The 20,167-nt window shown below is 39.4% G+C and overlaps 1 protein-coding gene across 1 annotated transcript; it reads left to right on the top strand.

The window, feature by feature from the left end:
- The first annotated feature begins 17,844 nt into the window (after positions 1-17,844).
- LOC117178557 (uncharacterized protein K02A2.6-like) lies at positions 17,845-19,107 on the top strand. The gene is made up of 3 exons (XM_033369985.1): positions 17,845-18,018; positions 18,170-18,441; positions 18,498-19,107. Exons 1-3 carry the CDS (start codon positions 17,845-17,847, stop codon positions 19,105-19,107), a joined length of 1,056 nt encoding a protein of 351 aa, XP_033225876.1.
- Positions 19,108-20,167: the final 1,060 nt, after the last annotated feature.

Below are 20,167 nucleotides of genomic sequence, written 5' to 3'. Positions count from 1 at the left end.
CTTCGCAGTGATTTCTCGCCCGATATTACGTTCTGAATGCGGCTGTCAGGCACAGCTAAGTATTTATAGGTCTCTCCAGTATCAATATGCCTCACAACACTTACATTCACAACTTTAGGGTCCTTGAGAATACTTGCAATCTTTCCTTGCTTTATATAAATTTTGGCACACTTGTCCATTCAACATTAGATCTTCAGGTCATCCATATAAAATACTTGAGTGATATTGTGCTCGCGACGATTAGTGTCGCCACACAAGTTTTCAGATGAACTGCGCAGTGCGCAACATAGCGCCAGAAGTGTGACCTTGTGTGTATGAACCTTTAAAGTTTGAAACAGGCACATGAACACTAAATGGGATGTTGAATCAAAAGTTTTGCGGTAGTCAATCTAGACCGTTGAAAGCACATGCTACATCTTTTTTGGACCCACGTTGTCTGATCGGTTCGAACGAAATCTATAACTTTTTTGTAGTTTGGTCATGTCATTTTTGCTTCCACGAGCAGCCAGAAAAAGGGTTCGTCCTCGTCCATTCTTGTCGAGCTCGGCATGCTATGATAAGGCTGCATACTCTGAATGGTCGCCCAGTATCTCAGAGTCACCTTTTAAGATACTTTACACAGGTCTCGCTTAGCTTTCAGTACGGTCGCTTCGTATCTACTTGATACGTATTCTTTCGAGTGCAGCCCTGGACGCTTGCCCGCGACTGCTTATTAATTGTTGTGAACATATTGAGCGAAAACTCCGGGTTGGAATCATGGTTGCGGATGGAAGGACCCTCCACCAGAGATTATTGCTGAATATGGTCACTATTATTAAACGGTACGTATCAAACAATTATTAAACGCTGACTCTGGGAAACTGGGCAAACGCTTCGAGTTTAGCCTTATTTTTCAATGCGAGAATCTACAAGGAGGGAAGGACCATTTTCCTAGCTCTTCATGAGAATAACAATCGCAACAGAAAAACCACTAAATAGCTTTATTTAGATAGGATTCAAAACGATCGTACGCGCAGAGCGCCCGACAATGGTTTAACAAACAGTGCCGAACAATTGCTAGACTGTTACGATGTCAGAATTATCTCTGGTTACGCAGGCTTTATGGTGCATATGCGCACTATGTGGTGCCAGAATTATCCAGAGACTTAGCACGTTTCGCATTAGTCATTATATAATTAAAGCGCCTACATCTAGGGCAATGTAGAAAATTGACCTACTGGTTTGTCCTAAGCCCGAAGATCTTGCCGCAGTGAATTACTTCCTTCTTAAGTGTATTTTGGAGTATTCCAAAATCTATAAATTCAGTTATTTAGTTGATGCCTTTTCAAGAGCTTTAGCTGATTCAAATGGAGGGCTAAAACCGACGATAGCTCAAAAGACTAAAATAGGCTTTCATCAATTAAAAGAGAACATTGGATCGCCAAGACAGAATGCGTCCCGTATTCAATGTTTGGTGGACTGCATAGGGGGACTATATAGGGGCTTGGTAACTAGGTTTGAAGAATTCTTAAGGCAGGTTCTTGCTCGTTTTTCCACGTTTGTCGACATATTTTGCGGAGTACAAAAATCAGGGGTTCTGTGATACATACAATGTCTAGAATGTATTTACTTTACTACTTTCTTCCAGAGGTTTCTGATGGTAGGGTCAAGCTAAAATCTATTGTTAATATTTAACGGACTGCTCAAGGATTATCTAGGCTGTACTATAGGAAGGAAAGGGAGCAGAAATTACTTTTGACAAATTATTTATTTTTCTATAATTCAGAAATATTCTATACTTGCCGCTGGGCTTCTTTACCATAACGACAGGGCTGGTCCATGCGGAATTCGATGGCTTCAGAACAACTTATGCCAATAGGTGATCCACCTTATCATACATCGCATGAAAAACTATTGGGGATCCCTTGATAGTATCGCTGTTTAATAGATTGGTGACCATGCACCTCAATGTGGTAATCCACGAGGGTTAACCAAGAATTATTTTTACGTCAAAAGAGAAAAAATATTGAAAGAATTTGTTGAATTTTAAACCAAATACTTGAACTTATACCAAAACAGTGCATTTAAAAAATAATTACTTTTAGGAACTTGAAAACGGCGAGGAAACTTACTAGAGTACTCGAACGTACGCAAGCTTACTAAGTACGGGTTTCGTGGGCCGGGTTTTAGGACAATCCATTTTTTAAACAAAATATTGTATGGTTAAGCCTGTACAAAAAGACTGTCAAAATTTTGAAAATAAAGTTATATAATTATTTTAACAAAATCGAAAATTATGCGAGTAGAGAAAAATATGCTATAACAGAAAATTAAAATCACCTGTTTATTGTTTTAGAGTTCAGTTCTTCCTTTAATGTTAGCCGTTATTCTCCTCCAAGTTCTTTTTCTACTGCCGGACCTCATTCTGCAACCAGGTCTTCTGATCTTGCTCAGCTTCCTCCTCGTAACAGGTCCAGGTCTCCTTCTGCTATGAATTCTTCTCTACGCATAAATGGATTTACTCTCGAAGAACTTAGACATTTGCGGCTTATACCCTATACGAATCCAAACCGGCGATTTCAAATCCGAAGATACATTTTTCCTCGAGATAAGCCAATTCAAGTGAAACGAGCAAATCATGTCTTTCAGGCGGTTCCAATCGATGAACAAACTGTATTGGCAATGGCCAATGATGACGTCTTCGCAATATTTCAAAAGAATAATACACTCCTTCAAGCATTTTATAGATCAAGACATCAACTCAATCAATATGAGGCTGAGAAACGGGTGAAAATAAACATGGTCAGCGGCGCAGTTAAAGATATGACCCCAGAAGAGATCGAAGACTGTCCAACAGGCAGGAATAACCTGGTTTCAAGAAATTTTGAAAGAATAGTCATTCCACTTCCTTATGAAGAAGCATAAAAACTGCACTTAGATATAAGGGTCACTTTCGCGTTCTGAAGAAGAAGTGAACAGTTCTGTATTTGTTACAAATAATATCCTGTGCCACAGGTACTGAAAGTAGGTATTTGGAACACTTGTAATGTTTACCGAAATTACCTTTAGCTAATGTTCATATAGTTTCCAGTTCGGATTCAGTTTGCTTTTAATATGCATCTAAATTGCCAACAAGTTAACTTCGATTCGCTTCAGACTGTATAGGAAACTTCACACTCGTGTGGAACTGCCAACTTTATACGCTAGTAGCAAAATATTCTATTTTTTGAACACAACATTTGATAAGCCTATGATATATCATCTGGTTTACCTTTGCCGAATAGTGACAGCTGGTCTCTCGGAGTTAGCTGTGAAGGTTGCCACATTGGTACGAAAGTACCGTCATGCTCGACGAGTAACGTTACAAGATACTAAACTATAGAATCCGCCCGCTAGGCTCGTTTCTTAAGTTTTTTTCATCCGCACGTCAAAATTTGACTGTAAGTGAATTAAATAAAATATAATTCTAACCATTTGTCGTGCTTAGTGCTTTTGGTGCTCCAGACCTTTAACGACGAACATTTTGGCGTTCCTTCCAGGATTAGATAGTACAATTCTCGAATTCCTCGAAATCAATAAAATGAGGATATCCCATAAAAGTATGATAATTGAGGAAAACCTGAAATTGTTAAATTCTACGGAATTTATTTTAACGGTTGACACTGTGATTCCATGGAATTGCGTAAGGAGAGTTCCAAGAAACTCAGGAAAAATGCTGGATCTTATCCACGAAAAGACCCGTTAAGCCTTTTCATAATTTTTTAGATTAATTTTTTTAAGATTTAAAAACTCTATGTACAGATATTGACCGTAATCGGTAATATTAACAGTTTGTTTTTACGACTTTTTTTGATGTAATGAAAATAATCAGAGTTAAAGTGTTTTCAAAATTCATTTAAAAAATTGAAAATGGAAATTTTAAGCTATAGAATGCACATACAAAAATTTCAAGATAAGAAATACAAATACAATTGCATTTTTTTAAATTGTGAAAGCGTCACTAAGCATGAAAAAAAATTAGTAGAAAAAAGTTGTTAATAATATAAAGATCTGCAAACAAAATTGTTTTGTTAATAAAATGTGCACTTATTTTAATTATAAAAGCAAGACAATTATATTAAATTTGTTTTAATATTTATGCATATTATGAATTTTAATGATATAATTCTATTTAAATGACTGCACTTAATGAATTGTACTTATTATTTAAACAAATGGAAGGTCCAAATTGGATATTTTACGAATAACATTTTTTCGGGAGAAACCGCTGAAAGGCTAGCTCAAGTATGGTTATGCCCTAAGGAAACAAAGTAAACTCCAATTTCCTTACAAGCCCTCGTCTTGTTTAATTTGCCTCTATACGCTCTTCCCGAATTGCCAGATCAGGCAAAACTGAAGGAATTAATAAATGTCAGCTGGGCGGATCCCGATTCCTTTGCATCCAGTAGAATAGATGTTATTTTGAGAGCGAGAAGTTTTGGATTCATGACAAAAACAAAATGTTTTCATTTCCTTGACAGCCCAAAATATTATATTTTAAGGATATTATCAGGACCTATTTAATGTTAAAAAATAGGTCACTCATTTCCAATTTATCTATGTACGGCTCCAAAATTACACGATGATTTATCTCACTGCGAGATGCATGTGCGCCGTACCAGGCTAATCTGGTTGTCAAAAGATTGGTATGTGGATGACATTCTGTTTAGCGCAAACACTGTCGAAGAAGCTTGTCAAATGCGAGTACAGTTTTCGCACCTGATAGAAATAAGAATTTTTCATCTAAGAGAGTAAAACTCGAATAACAAATCGCTGCTTTCTGATTGTCCACAAGGAGATCACAAGAGAGCTTTTGATTTCTTTTCCGTGAAGGGTATACAGCTAAGAGATCTAGGAATATATTCTGATCCTACCTCTGATAATTTTAAAATTCGAGTAGATAATCCAGTCATTGAAAAGCCTTCCAAAAGAAAAATATTATCCACAATAGCTAAATTGTCCGATCTCTGGGAATGCCTTTCACCTGCTATAATTGTTGCTAAATAAATGATGCAAGAATTTTGTCGTCGCAAACTAAACTGGGATGATTCCCTTCCTGCTGATCTAACAAAACATTAAAATCATGTTTATAGTCAGGTATGTATTGCATGGGCTTTCTCAAGATTCGACGAAAGCCTATTCCGCCGTAGTGTATCCTTGCATTCTTCAAGATAGTGGCGAGATACAAATAGTTTTACTATTTGCTAAAGCTGAAGTAACGCCGATTCTAACAGTCACTATACCAAGATTAGAGCTATGTGGTGCTCAGTTCCAATAGAGTAGCTCAGATTCATAATTTGCTTTCTAGAGCTAAGTGGATACATGTGCTTACTAGAGATAATCCAACTGATTGTTCTTCTAGTGGTCTTTTACCAGAACAACTGTTACATTAACCCTTGTTGTGGCGAGGGCCAACTTAGTTACTCTTAATTAAGTGAGTTAGTCTGGCACAATACATCCACTTCCAGGTGGTTTCGATTTAGAACAAACTGGACCCTTCAAATCACAAATTGTGCATTATGTATAATGAGGGAAAATTTCATTTTGCTAGAAATGGTCACTGATTCAGCTTCTTGGCCCAAATTAATAAGAGTCACCGCATTTTGTTCATATTTTATCAATGCTTTTTGTGAAAAATGGGAAAGGCGATCGGTTTCTGAGGAAACGCCGCAGTCTCTCTTAGTCGTGACTTCTGAAATAAAACAAGCATCGTTGTTTTGTATATACTATTTAAAGAAAGATTGCTTTCACGAACGAAATTCGGGCTTTAAACAAGCAAGAACCTATTCCCTTTAATTCTCTCTTAAAGGCGTTAAATCTATTCTTGGATACTTCAGGAGTTCTCCGCTTGGGAAGTCGCATGCAACAAGCTTCGATTAGTTATGACGAGAAGCACCCTGAAATCCTACCTACTCATCGACTATCTCAGTTGATTGCACGACAGCCCATTGAAGGTCCGTGCATGATAGTCTACCGTACTTTAGAACTACTAATTGTAAACTGTTTACTCAAACATGAGTAAATCATGCGGGTCGCTTTTAAATTCGTTTTGCACCAGATAGAGGTGATAAAAGCTATAAAGGGTGTGTTGCGATTTTCTTTTGCTGTGTTACCAGAGCGATTCATCTGGAAATAGTTTCGGACTATACGTCTCAAGGTTTTCTAGCTGCTTATCAGCGTTTGGTATCCCATCGTGGTATGCCTGCTCATCTTTATAGCGATAAGGATACGACTTTCTAGGGTGCTGATCGAGAGTTAAGATATAACCTAACACAATTGCGCCAAAATCCTAATATGCTCAATACCTTATCTATCGAAAGCACTTCTTGGAATTTTATCCCCCCTGCAGCTCCTAATTTTAGAGGGCTGTGGGAGACAGGTCTCAACAGTTTGAAAAAAAACTTACGTAGATTTGTAGGCGCTCACGCCCTAACTTTCGAAGAATATAGGACTACTCTCTCTCTCTCACTGCAATTAAGGCGTGTCTTGATTCTCGACCTACTCCAAGACATTTTGTAAAAGGATATCTTCTTACGAGTCCTCCGGAAAAGATGGACTGATTTGAACATTTAGAATCAAGACTGCCACTTCTGAATATGACCGACCTATGTCTAAAGTTTGTCTCTTGCCTTTTTTGTCAGTGGGAGCTGTCGAGTTGCCGGTGAATGGCCGGCGGGTAATCTACCATTTTAAGCTCTATACTCTTCAATCAAGCCCTTTTTGCAGTGCGGGCTAGGGTATTGTTTGAAAATCCTAGAAATCTCTTAAAATCTTCTTTAATATTTTGTTAAAATAATTTTTCAAAATGAAAAATCATTTTCCATTTTCCCAGCAATATTAAGAAAACTTTTTTATTCTTTTGGAGCCTTTCACAATTTTTAAAAAGCTTTTAAATTTTATATTTGATATCTGCTAAAATATAAATTTTGTTTCAAATTAGGTTGTCGGTTTTTGCACCGAAATTTCAGTACAAATAGTCGAATTTTGTCGGCACACAAACTTCTTTAAAATTATTTGATATAATTTCAAGTTCGAAATTAATTCTTCAAAATGTAACTTTTAAAATTTTTAATTTTTCTTACCTAAAATAACTGAAAATTATAATTCTGAAAATTTTTAAAGTTTATCATTTATTTCTTTAATTTAGTCTATTGAAAATCTTAACGTGTATTGATATTTTTTAAACTCAATCTCGGCACTCCAGACACTTATATTTACAATTATATTGATCGCTTCTATAATTATTTCGCATTCTTGTTATTGTGGACACTTGTGCTTATGAATTTATTTTACTCGCTGTTATGACATGTCTATTATTCTGAAACATTTATCGTCTTTAATTTGATTTGAATTCATGATATACCGTAAGATATTGAATACGATTCTCTCATCTCCCTCAAATTATTTCAGGGACGGTACACCAGTGATTATAAATTTATTTTGATCGTTCTTGTTGTGTGTGTATTGTTTCGAGATATCTATCGACGTAAGTACCGTTCGAGATCGTGATACACCGCAAGATAATAAATACGGTTCTTTCCTTTTTCTGAAATAATTTCAAACACAGTATCTTTGAAATTTTATAGACTAACCCTTCTTCCGACAACCCCTCAAAATTTTCAGTAAGAGAAAGAGAAATCAACGAAACTAACGCTTCCACACAAACCGAATTAAATTCATCCTACTTTCTCATGTTGGACGATCTTATCAAAGCTGGTCAATTAGCGGCTTATACCGAAAGTCAGTCGAATGGACAAAAACCGGGGTCAAGCTACAGTAGCAGAGCGCGGCACGATGATACTAGTAGAGAATCCTTCAACGCGCTTCGTGATGACAGATGTGATTCTCATGACATTTCCTATAGCCCCAACCCAGTCGCCCTAATTATAGTCGAACAAGAGAGCCTGGCTATAAAGACAGTGCTTTCACAAATAGACAGCGAAGCAGCAACAGGTGTACGGACCCCTATCCTGATTCTGAATCACACCCTTATTACCTTAGTTCGAGTACAATGAACCCCCGGCGCTCCCATGTTAATTTCGACGAACCACGTGCTCGTCTTCAAGACTCTTGTCGGCCACAACGAGGTGATTTCAACACTTTTTCTTTTGAACCCCGCCCCCTACACTTATGAAGATGATGAGATAGATAACCCCTTCATTCCTCCACCAGCAGCGATAAGTCAGCTTATAGTCGCAGAGTACGAATTAAACACCAGAAAATTAAAATCTGTTAATAGTTCAGCACGACCGATTCCGGCAAAGAGCCAAATTAAACCCGGGTTCGACCCTTTAGTATCTTCTTGTCCCCTCGACCTATGCTATTCAAGCATCGACCAAATCGACCCTAATTTCGACTTGACAGAAATTGGTGGATTCCCTACTTGGAAAATTAAAGACAAAAGGTTGTACCACTACCGGCCCAAATCGTTAGTGACGGATTTTGTTGAGGATCTGAACGATTGGAAGCTAGTCCCAACCGATGTATAAAGAGAGTCCGTTTTGTCAGAAGCTCATGATGACCCTTAAGCTGGCCATCGAGGAACTCAGAAGACCTATGCGTTATTTTCCCGTAAGTACTATTGGCCCGGTTATTACAGGGACGTAACCAGATACGTAAATAGTTATACGACCTGCAAAATGTGCAAAGTCGAGCAAAAAGTACCGGCGGGTTTAATGGGACATCGCGTAGTCAAAGAAACATGGGTAGTTGTAGCAGCCAACATAATGGGTCCCTTACCTAGGGGTAAATCCGGATTCCAGTATATTCTGGTGATTCAGGATCTGTTCACGAAGTGAGTAGAGATCATACCCTTGCGCATGGCGTCAGGTAAGAAGATTGAGTCTGCATTTCGTGAATATATCGTCAATCGCTGGGGAACACCCCAAGAGCTGATTACGGATAATAGGACTGAATTTGTTAATAATACACTGCTCCAATTAACTAAGTAGTTCAACATTTTCCATACCACCACCTTACCATTCCCAAACGAACCCTGTAGAAAGAGTAAATAGGGTCCTGAAGGCCATGATCATTTCTTATATTGAGAAGGATCACGGTACTTGGGATCAACACCTTTCAGAATTTTGGTTCGCATGTAATTACGCATTTCACATCTCCCTTAAATCATCACCCGCCTTCCTTTACCTGGGAAAGGATCCCTTACCCATCAGTGCCCTTAATATGCGGACCCAGGCCAATCCCAAAATAGAACCTCGAAATACGGAAACCTGGCAAGGGACGATGCACAAGATCCAGTCCATGCGCGACTGGGTGATCACAAATCTTGACGACGCGTTCGTAAAACAGTCCGGATATTGCAATCTCAGGCGTAGGAAAATACGATTTTGTAAGGGAAATTTGGTATTATCTCGGTCCCGTGTCCCCTTCTCAAAAAATAAAAATATTTCAGCTCAATTATACCCCCGCTATGTCGGACCATATAGAATTTCAAAGGTACTGTACCCAACCGCATTCGAGCTTTGTGATTTAACACATAAATTCATGGGCAAGAACCACATAGAAGACCTGAAACCTTTTGTACCACATCCTAACGATCAACCCTTTCGACCTTAAAGGACCTAAAAATGGCTGGACACGGACGACCTCCGGGCTGGGAGCAGATGGAGCGGTATCATGGCCTCATGATAAGGATCCAGCAAAAATATCCCAAATTCTTCGCCACTTTCCATATAGCCCATATAGTTCCTGACGCCCTTCGTCCCCCCGATATCTCCGCTCCTCCCGTTCCCGACACCCTCCGACCTCGCCCTACCGTCAATCCTCCCGCTAACGACACCCTTCTCCTTCCCGATACCGTCACTCCTCTCATTCTCGAAACCCTTCTCCCTCCCAATACCATCGCTCCTCTCGCTCCCGACATGCTTCCTCTTCCCGATACCGTCGCTCCTCTCGTTCCCGACACTCCTCTTCCCGATGCCGTCAATCATCTCGTTACCGATACCCTTCTTTCTCGCCCTACCGTCATTCCTCTCGTCCCCGACACCCGTCTTCTTTCCCCTCTTCTCGTACTTCTCGCTCCCGAGACCCATCCTCCCCACCACATCGTCACGCCTCCCGCACCTCAACACTTAACTTCGCCCCAGAATCAATCCCAATCTCGCTCTAGACCCTCCACTTCCCCTTCACGTGGCTCCAACCCAATTCCTGAACTACCGGATTCTTCAGCAATCTACCCCTCTCGCCCTCGATCCTCCTGTTCCTCCTGTAATAGCCCCGTCCACATCCCGTCCCTGCTCGACGTTGTCGTCCCTACTCTCAATGAAGTTGATCTGGACACCATAAAATTCTTCCGGGAGACAGGTAATTTCGCATGCTGGATCTGCCAGGAGACTTCCCACCGTTACTCCCAATGTCCCCACCCGAGAAAGACCTTCTGTTTCGGATGTGGCGAGAAGGGACGCAAAAAGGCCTCCTGTCCGAATTGTGCCCCGAATCATCCCGACCGCAAAACATAACTCCTCCTTGGACCCTCATCTTCCTTCTGTTTCCTTTGAATTTTCTTTGCATTCCCTTTAATTACCCCTTCTCGACCCCTACAAGCTACCCCTTTATTAATATATTTTTTTCTTTCTACTTATGTTCACTGATGTGTGATCCTAATAAAAGGAATTTTGTCAGCTACCCTTAACCAAGTGTTTTGAGAATGTTATCGCTATTTTCTCTTTATTTCTGGCTGATCACGGAGATTTGGGTGCTGCGTTTGGTTCTGGTTTTCGGTTTAATTTTGTTTTGAATTTATTTTACCGTCTCCCGCCTGATTTAAGACCTGTCGAAATTAGACACCTCGAGTAAAATTTGACACTCCATGACTGCGTTTTGTAAATTTTTAATTTAAGATAATTTGATTTCGCCTTGGAATTTTTTTTTGTATATATATAATAATTGTGAGAACTTTTCGGTCTTGAGAGGGAAGGCTCAAGAACCTCTACACTCCGTGGCGTGGTGGATTTGGATTCGCTGACACGCCTTTTAGTGAGGTTTCTACAGTCCGGAGACCTTCGTATAATTACGTTCAGGCTGATTCTGGTTTTTTTTTGTACCGTTTGGCTTCAAGGACATCTAAATATCCAAGGCTGGTTCTCGGTGAGGGTAGACCGAGGGCGAATTACCGAAAACTCATATTTAAAAGGTAATTGTGCTAAATTGAAGCACCAACAATATTCACTTTATTAGCGAATTGACCACAAAATTCGTAAAAGGATAGACAATTTGGTCCAAATTACCGTATCGTTGAAAATATAATCTTTTATCTTAATATCGTTCAGGGTTATTCTTAATATAAAACCTAAGAATAGACCCAGGGCGAGATGACCACAAAGTAAGTCAGTGGACAGGCATTTCCGCCAAATTTATCTAACATGAGAAACAATGAATTATTAACGTCTGTATGTTTCTCAATATCGTTCAAGGGTTGGTAGGACCCCCCCCCCCCTGCAACCGCAGCGCCGTTTCATCCGCCATGAGTCAGCCATCTCTTATCGGCCTCAAGTCCTGTTGTTTGGATCCAACGCGTGGTAGATTAAGCGCCAAAGGAAAACGGTCTACAGGTTAGAAGGAAGGAAGTGAGGAGAAGGAACAGCAGCGAGGCAAACCAGCAGCGTGTGGCATCATCGGTCTCTCTCTTGACCGCAGAGATTCCTAATTTAAGTTCGTGCGTTAGCTTCTTTGTCTCTTCCCCCCGCTCTTTGTAAGTGAGTCCCCTTGTGCAGTGTACGACATGCCGGGCACGCGACTTATTAGTATCGCTTGTAAGTTCGGCGTGTTGCTCTCAGTGTCAAATTTTGTAAATCAAATTTTCCATCTATTTCTGCCTGCTTTTGAGGTAGCACTTAAATTTTTTATAGTGACTCAGCCAGGTGATGAATAATCTGCGAGACTCTGCGGTGATTGCTGACCCAATATCGATGGTATCTCAAACTTTATCTGATAAAATATAGGGATCAATCTTATCTTTCTGAGATATTAATATTTATATTTTATGAATCAGAACTTTTAAAAATCATTTACAATGCAATATTTGTTAAATAATTTCTTCTTGGACCAAACCATGGGGCTATTTTACACTAGGTATCGCAGAGTAAAAAATGGAGCATTGTTTCAAAATATTTCTTAATAAAGAAATTATGCAATTTTTGTTTAAAAATATGTCTTAGAAGAGTAATGATGAAAAAACGTCTTTGGCAGAAACAGTAATTGGAAAAGTACTTGGCATAAACGAAGTATATTTTTAAAGAATTAAAGTATGTTAAGCAGGAAAATATTATGTTTTAAATGGTGAAGTTTTTTTATAGACTTGTGTTATCATATGTCAGTTCTATTATTTTTGTAAATATATTGACATCAAGTAAATACTATCACATCACAATCGGGGATCGACGGTGCAGTGTATATTTTAGCATCAAGAAAGAGGTTATAACTGGATTTCGTCACAGACTTTACTTTGGTTGATAAGAAAACATTTATTCAGTGATTCAACATGTCTTTTAAAAAATGCAGACATCTAAATGACATTTCAGTTACAATACTCGATAGAACATATTACTCAAAAATCGCGACCATAACCCTCTTGATCCAGTTACTACGAGGGTGTGGTGAAAAATTTCCGGCCTGATAATGAAAAACAACTTTTTTCGTGTTTTTTCACTTCATTTTTCCACATAATCTCCCTCAAGCATCTTCCTATAGCAGATACAGCCGCGCAATAGTTATTTTTGACTATGCGACTGCCTAGTAGTAGGAACCTGTATAGGTTCTTATATGGATTCTATAAAGGAAGAAGGAACCCATACCCTTACCACAGAATCGTTTAGGATTCTATAAAAGATCTTATGCGGGAAGCTGTTTCATTTCCTATTGTTAGCACCTATACTGACCTATATAGGAAAGCCTATATAGGAGCCTATATAAATCACTTATAGGATCCTTATATAGAATTCTATTAGTGACTTTTTCAGGCACCTATATATGTATTTGCAGTAGGGTCGGATGCAGTGGTGCCATTTTTATAGACCGATTCGTCAAGTCTCCCTAAAAATTCTCATTTACAGCATCGATGACTCCCTCGTTTCTCTAAAATTTTTTACCACTGAGCCATTTTTTAAGGTTAGGTAACAGAAGATCGTCGCTGGGGGCCAAATCTGGCGAACATGGTGGATCGGGGAACAAGTCCAACTTTAACTAGTTGATTTTAGCTATCGCAATGACCAACCTATGGGGAGGTGCGTTTAATCAACTGTTAGCAAACGCGACACCAACTTAGCACAGTGCTTCTCCATGTCCAAATGTTTATGTGAAATATTTCGTACACGCTGAGTTGACATCCTAGTAGCCTCAGCTATCCCACTTACCTTTAATCTGCGGTCCCCTATCACTATTTTATGAATTTTAGTGATTATTTCAGGAGTTGCGACCTCAACGGGGCGACCTGAACGTGGCTCGTTAGAAGTGCTCGTTCGACCTTTCTTAAAGCCAGAAACTCACTGTTTAACCCAGGGGCGGATTAAAGCTTTACGAGGCCCGGGACTAAAATGAATATGGGGCCTACTTAAGGGCAGCAAAATGTGATCATTTTTTCAATATAAATAAAAACTATGTTATAATTATTTTTATAATGTTTTTTATGATGTTTTTTATAATGTTTTTGCAATTCGGCAACAAGTTTTTCTATAATAACATAAAATTTATTAATCCTAAAATTATCAGTCGCACTTAAACTATTAACTTGTAATTCTTTGTCTGTAAACTTACGAGTGATTTTTCTTTTGTTAGAAGCAGAATATTCTTGATTTACAAAATCACTCAATTGCTTAGCTTCATTATCAACATCAGAAAAATTATCACGCAAATCCTTAACAAAATATACTAATAAAAGCAGCATCTTATTAGCAGAGATTAAGTCTACATGAAATTTTTGAAGATATTGACTAGTCGCGTTAAATATTTGGAAAATGCAATTCCAAAAAATCGCCATAAAAACATTCTGAATCTGAACTATATGATTCAGTAAAGCTAAAGCTTCTTCACGTGTGTCACGTTTTTGATTGACATCATCAGCTAATATTTCTAAAGCCCCATAAATACCATTTTAATTTTGGACTGTAAATTTTGTAGCATCACCGGGATACGACCATCTCGTTTGCGATACGCTCGTTAGTCTAGATTTTTTAGACAATAGAAAGCTCCATCGATGTGTCGATGCACTAAAGAAAACATATAAGTGCTGCGCGATCCCAAAAAAATTCGTCGTGTCGAGACATTCGTCGACGCTACATTCTCGCACCAAGTTTAGCGAATGACCAGCACAAGGAACGTAATATGCTAATTTGTTCTTTTCTCAATTACACGCTTGTAGGCTAGAATATTTTCCGGACACATTTGAAGCGTTGTTATAGGTCTGGACTCGACAATTTGCAATATCAATACCATTTTTTTTACAATTCTAACAGGACATTACTAAGTGACCTACCCGTGTGACTTTAAATCTGCACGAAACAAAAAATGCGTTCGTAAACATATCCATTTAAATAATATCCTAAAATGACGGACAGCTGATCAAGGTGAGATATATCCGGAGTAGAATCTACACTAATCCTCCAATACTTTGCACTCTTTATTTCACTTATAATGTGATTCAATACTTTTGTTGCCATCAACTCTACAAATTGTTCATAAATAGTTTTTGATAAGTATGATACTGCTCCACGTCCTCTATGAGAATACAATTTAATGTGCTCTTCCATAAAAGGATCAAATTAAGAAATAAATTTTATGACACCAAGGAAATTCTCATTATTAGGAGGTCCTATTATTTCATCTTTTCCTCGTAGTAAAAGCCCTCGTTCAGTCAAAAACTGAATACCTGCTACTAGTCTTTTCAAAACTTTAATCCAATATTGCACTTCACTGTCCATCGTTTTGATAATATTTGCCTCTATATTCGAATCTCTCTGTAAATGCTCAATATAACTCATCATACAGCTGTTGTGTTCTTTACTATTTTCGTGGGATCGAATGACTTCATCTATTTTCTTCCAGTTTGAAAATCCTTCTTTTATGAATGTGTTATCGTAGTCTTTAGAAAATAATTTGCAAACATAGCAAAAAATTGAGCATTTCGATTCTGAATACATACGCCACTTTCTTTCGCACTTTTCCCCATTTTGTAAAATTCGCAGAAAATAAGTTGGCGAAAAATATCTACTCTGCTTATTGTATTCTTGTTTAGATAATTTAACATTAGAGTTCTTATTTTAAAAAAGCATATCCTTTTTTTATATTTTGCACGTACGTAGCCATTTTCATTCAATTTAAAAGGCCATTGCGCAGGATCTTTTTTCACATCTATAATAAAGTATAAAGCGTAAAGAATAACAAAATTTCTGAAAGGAAAAATACTATATTATTATACTATATTATATATAACTAATACTATATTATTAAGATTATAATAGCCTAGTTCATATCTATAGTAAGGATAATTTCTCGTTCCTTCGAACAATTTCGTTCCTTCAAATTTTCTAGAGCTACTAACGTCGTTACTTGAATCAACAGATCGAGTATTGTTTAAACCATTTTCTTCTTCTACAAAAGATTCTGTGCCGTTTTGGTTTAACTTATCTAGAAAACTAAAATTGTGTTCTTACACTCAAACAAAATAATTGGTCTCAACCTAAACATTTTTTTTCTCCTGGCAACAGACAAATTCAAGTGAATTCGAGTGACTTCACCGCGGGAGTAAACTCCCTTTTATTTAAAACCCTTCCGGTCAAGATAAGCTCATCAGCATACTCTCTTGAGTCGTGATTTAAATTAAGTTCAGATTACCGGGTAAATTCAAAAGCACCATGGCTTCCAACGACGATCAGATTGCAGCTTTACGAGATGCGGTCGCGGAACTTCAGCAACAAAACGGCCCTCGTGTCGACACTTATCGCGTGCCAAAAATTTCCAAATTTATCGCCGCTGATCCAAGGTTATGGTTCCTGCAAATCGAGTCGTTGTGCAATATCGCAAACGTAACCGCGGATGGCACCAAAGCCGAATACATTATCGCACAACTTGAACTCGAAGTATTCATTTCCATTCGCGATATCCTACAACTGAACCCGAGGCCACCTGATATGTATACGCAAATTAAAAGGAGGATAATCGGTAGTTACTCCATATCCGCAGAATCGCGTCCACAACAGCTTTTAAAGGGAAAGGTATCATGAACCGGAAAGCCGTCTTTAACTTTAGTAAGTCTTTATGCGCTCAATGACAACAATTGCTTTGATACGGTATCACGGTCAATTTTCATGGACCAATTATCACAACATTTTAAAATCGCATTTCAGCAAGTAAAATCGATAATCTACAAGAACTGGCAGAACTCGCAGAAAAATGACCAACATGGGGACAGTAATAAACCCAGAGATCGTAGTAACGACTACACAACCATCGGAACCAAACCAAATCGATCGCTTAATCGCAGAAGTGTCGGCTCTCAAGGCGAAAATTGACAAACGAACCAGTTCGCCATATAGAAATCGATCACCTGCGCGCTCGAGATCACGTTCCAACAAACGCTACCAGTAAAATCGGCCAAGTCGGTGCTGGTATCACAGCAAATTCAGAAGAAATGCCGTAAAATGCAACAAGCCGTGTTCATGGGTAAACTTTAAAAATTTCAATTCGGAAAACGAATAAGGCCCACCAGTTCTAGTCTACCTGGTGGACACAACATCGGATATTTCTATCCTCCCCACGAATTCTAATCTAAATAAAAGAAAATCGGACACGGTTTTATTTGCCGCCAACAATGCGCGGATTTCAACGTATGGACAAAGTAGAATGTAACTGAACATAGGCCTACACCGCGTGTAACAAAAACAGCAGTCATCCCTCCCTTCGGGTTATTCGAGTATGTAGTGATGATGTACGGGTTGCAAAACGCCGGGCAGTCTTTCTAAAGGTACATATTTCAAGCTCTCGGAGGCCTAGGTTTTGTCTTCGCATACATAGATAACATACTCATTGTGTCCAATGATACGGAGGAGCATGAGCGTCACCTACTTGAAGTCTTCAAACGACTGAGGAATTCGCCTTTATAATAAATTCCGATAAATACCAATTCAGACAAAGGGAAATAGAATTTCTGGGCCACACGATAAAGAGCGAAGGGGTTAAACCAACCCGCGACTATCCACCATAGTGGAATTGCGTCGATTTCTCGGGATCACGAATTTTTACCGCCGTAACCTGCGTGACGCAGCACACGTCCAGGCTCCTCTATATACATTTTTAATAAATTGACGGAAGAACGACAAGCGCGTAATTGCGTAGGACCCGGAAGCGAATGCAGCCTTTGAAAAAGTCAAGAAAAACATATCAAATGTCGCCTTCTTGTGACGCCCCACACTCGACGCGAAAACACGCCTAGTTACCAACGCGTCAGGCACCGCCGTCGGTGTATCCCTTGAGCAATTCCTACATGGGGGTTGGAAGTCCCTTGCATTCTTTTCCAGAAAACTTAGTCCGGCAAAACGCAAATACAACGCATATCACAGGGAACTCACTTCTGCATATGAAACCGTCAAATATTTCCGTCACTTCTTAGAGGGCTGCGACTTCGAAATCGCAACTGACCACAAACCACTTGTATACGCTTTCTTACTACGCTTCGAAAAAGCTGCACCACGACAATAAAGAGAACCGTCGTATATATTGCAGTTCACAACTGCAATTGAACATCTTCCGGGTGTTGACAACGTAGTGGCTAATGCATTGTCTCGTGTAGACGCCATCACACAATTGAAGGGGAATATGATCCTCCCCGCGGAAATCAGGCTAACGGAACTTGCGGAAGACCAACAAGCTGAGCCAAGACTAATACAGTTCTGCGTGTTATCAAAGTCCTCCTTGATTATCAGGAAGATCATCTGGGGCGTAAATAAATCCGCCGTGTATTGCGACCTGCCGGGCTATACCCTACGTCCGGTAATTCAGATGATTATTCGGAAACCTGTCTTCAATACGTTTCATTAGCCGTCTCACCCAAGCGCAAAGGTTACAAATCGCGTAATCTCACAGGAGTACGTGTGGCCACTCATGCGCAAGGACACCTCGAGATGGGCTAAATCTTGCGCAGCCTGTCAAAGTAACCCGTCACATTGTATTAAAACCAGCCCAAATTTTGGCTCCCGAATCAAGATTCAGGCATATCCATATGGACATTGTCGGTCCACTACCCGAGTGCGAGGGTTATAAATACATACTTACGGTAATTGACCGTTTTTCGCGATGGACAGAAGCCATTCCGCTTCGTAATATCGAAGCGACAGCCGTGTGGAGAGCGCTTTTCGACGGCTGGGTGGCTAGGTTCGGTTCACCGGAAACCCTCACTACCGACCAGGGTCGGAAGTTTGTATAAGACTACCAGAGTCTTCAATGAAATTAACCGGCTGTCAACGATTCAGAACTACCCCGTACCACCCCGCCTCAAACGGAATGATAGAACGGTTTCACAGCGCGCTCAAAGCGGCAATAGTGTGCCAGACTCACTGCGAATGGACGCGACTGTTATCAAACGTCATTCTCGGGCTCAGAACCAGTGTTCTGGACTGTGGGTCGTCCCCAGCGGAATACCTGCATGGAATGACCCTTAGAATACTGGGCGAATTTGTCTTACCCGACGACCGCACCTCCGATCTGCAGGTTTATTTAAACGAATTTCGCGCACACATGAGAAACCTCAAACCGATTCCCGTCGATCATAGAGCCAAGAGAGAATGCTTCGTGTCAAAATCATTAATAATTTGTTTACACGTGTTCCTACGCGTGCGAGCGGCGAGGAAGTGCCAATATTCAGGACCTCATCGGGTCATCAGGCGAATCGGTGACCGCGTGATTGAAATTGATATCGATCGGTCTGCCAAGCGGGTCTCCTTAGAAAGTGTAAAACCAGCGTTCGGTCTATTCGATGACTCTGCACTAAAAACGTCGGAAGCGGAACTCTCGACCTTTGTACCAAAACCAATTATAATTACGACTTATGCAAAGAAATCGACGGAGAACCTGCTCCTTTAGCTTCCCCCTCACCCTTCACATTCCTATAATCTTAAACAATTCTGCTAAGAAACGGGTAACATTCAAATTATAAAATTTTAAGCAGATTAGATATTAAGCAACTTTGTGAAATGTATTTTTAAATGTCAAGCAGATTAGATATTAAGCAACTTAGTAAAATGTATTTTTAAATTTTAAGTACAGTAGAGTATGCATAGTGACGAATCCACTTCAAGATGTTGGGAAAAATAACAAATAGCAAAACTAGACAAAGAAAAACATGGTCTTACGAGAGGCGTGACCTAGATAGACTACACACAAACAAAATATTTTTAATGACTAAGTTCACATAATATTAGCAATAGTAGGCACCTGGACCACAGGATTCACCTTGTATAATATTAAAATTGTAAGTGGCAACTTTACATTTTGCAGGTAGATGCAATAATATATATTTTTTTCCTTTTATCACATTTCATCGAAATAGAAAAAAAGAAACAATATAATTTACAAATAAATTAAGAAGATTCACACATGCATTATAGCTCCAATTTTGAAGACAGAAAAAACGTAAATACCAGGAGGGGAGTGTGTGGGGAGTTATCATTTCGCGGTACGCTCCTGGCCATCGAAGTATTCGGTGCGCCGGCGTGAGTCAACTCTCGACCCGTTCGCGGCAATTGAGATAGGGTGAGCATTCTCTGACGAGAGACCAAGAGATTCGTACGTGCGTGCGTGTGTCGCTTTTAGCCAGATGGCGATGCAGCGTGGGTAACTTATATGTAACTTGTTCGGTGTAGTAGAGCTACCAATCTAACAGCTGCTGCGACTACTAAATCTTGTTTATACAATTTGAATTCATATCCTGTGTTCTACTCAATAAAACTGGGTAGAATGAAAATAAGGGTTATGGTTATCCTAATGTGAAGTGACCAATTAACTTCCCATAGTACTATAGAATATAAGCTAAAAATTGTAGGTAATGGCATGAGGTTGTTAACTATTGGTATCTGACTCCATGGTTGTTTGTGCACCTACTAGCACGAGCGTGAAGGATGAAAGGTGGGTGACACACAAGTTT

The sequence above is a fragment of the Belonocnema kinseyi genome, chromosome 8, assembly GCF_010883055.1.
Source record: "Belonocnema kinseyi isolate 2016_QV_RU_SX_M_011 chromosome 8, B_treatae_v1, whole genome shotgun sequence".
Classification (NCBI taxonomy): Eukaryota; Metazoa; Arthropoda; class Insecta; order Hymenoptera; family Cynipidae; genus Belonocnema; species Belonocnema kinseyi.
Note: the sequence above shows the minus strand (reverse complement) of the source record. Positions and strands in the feature narration are given on the sequence as shown.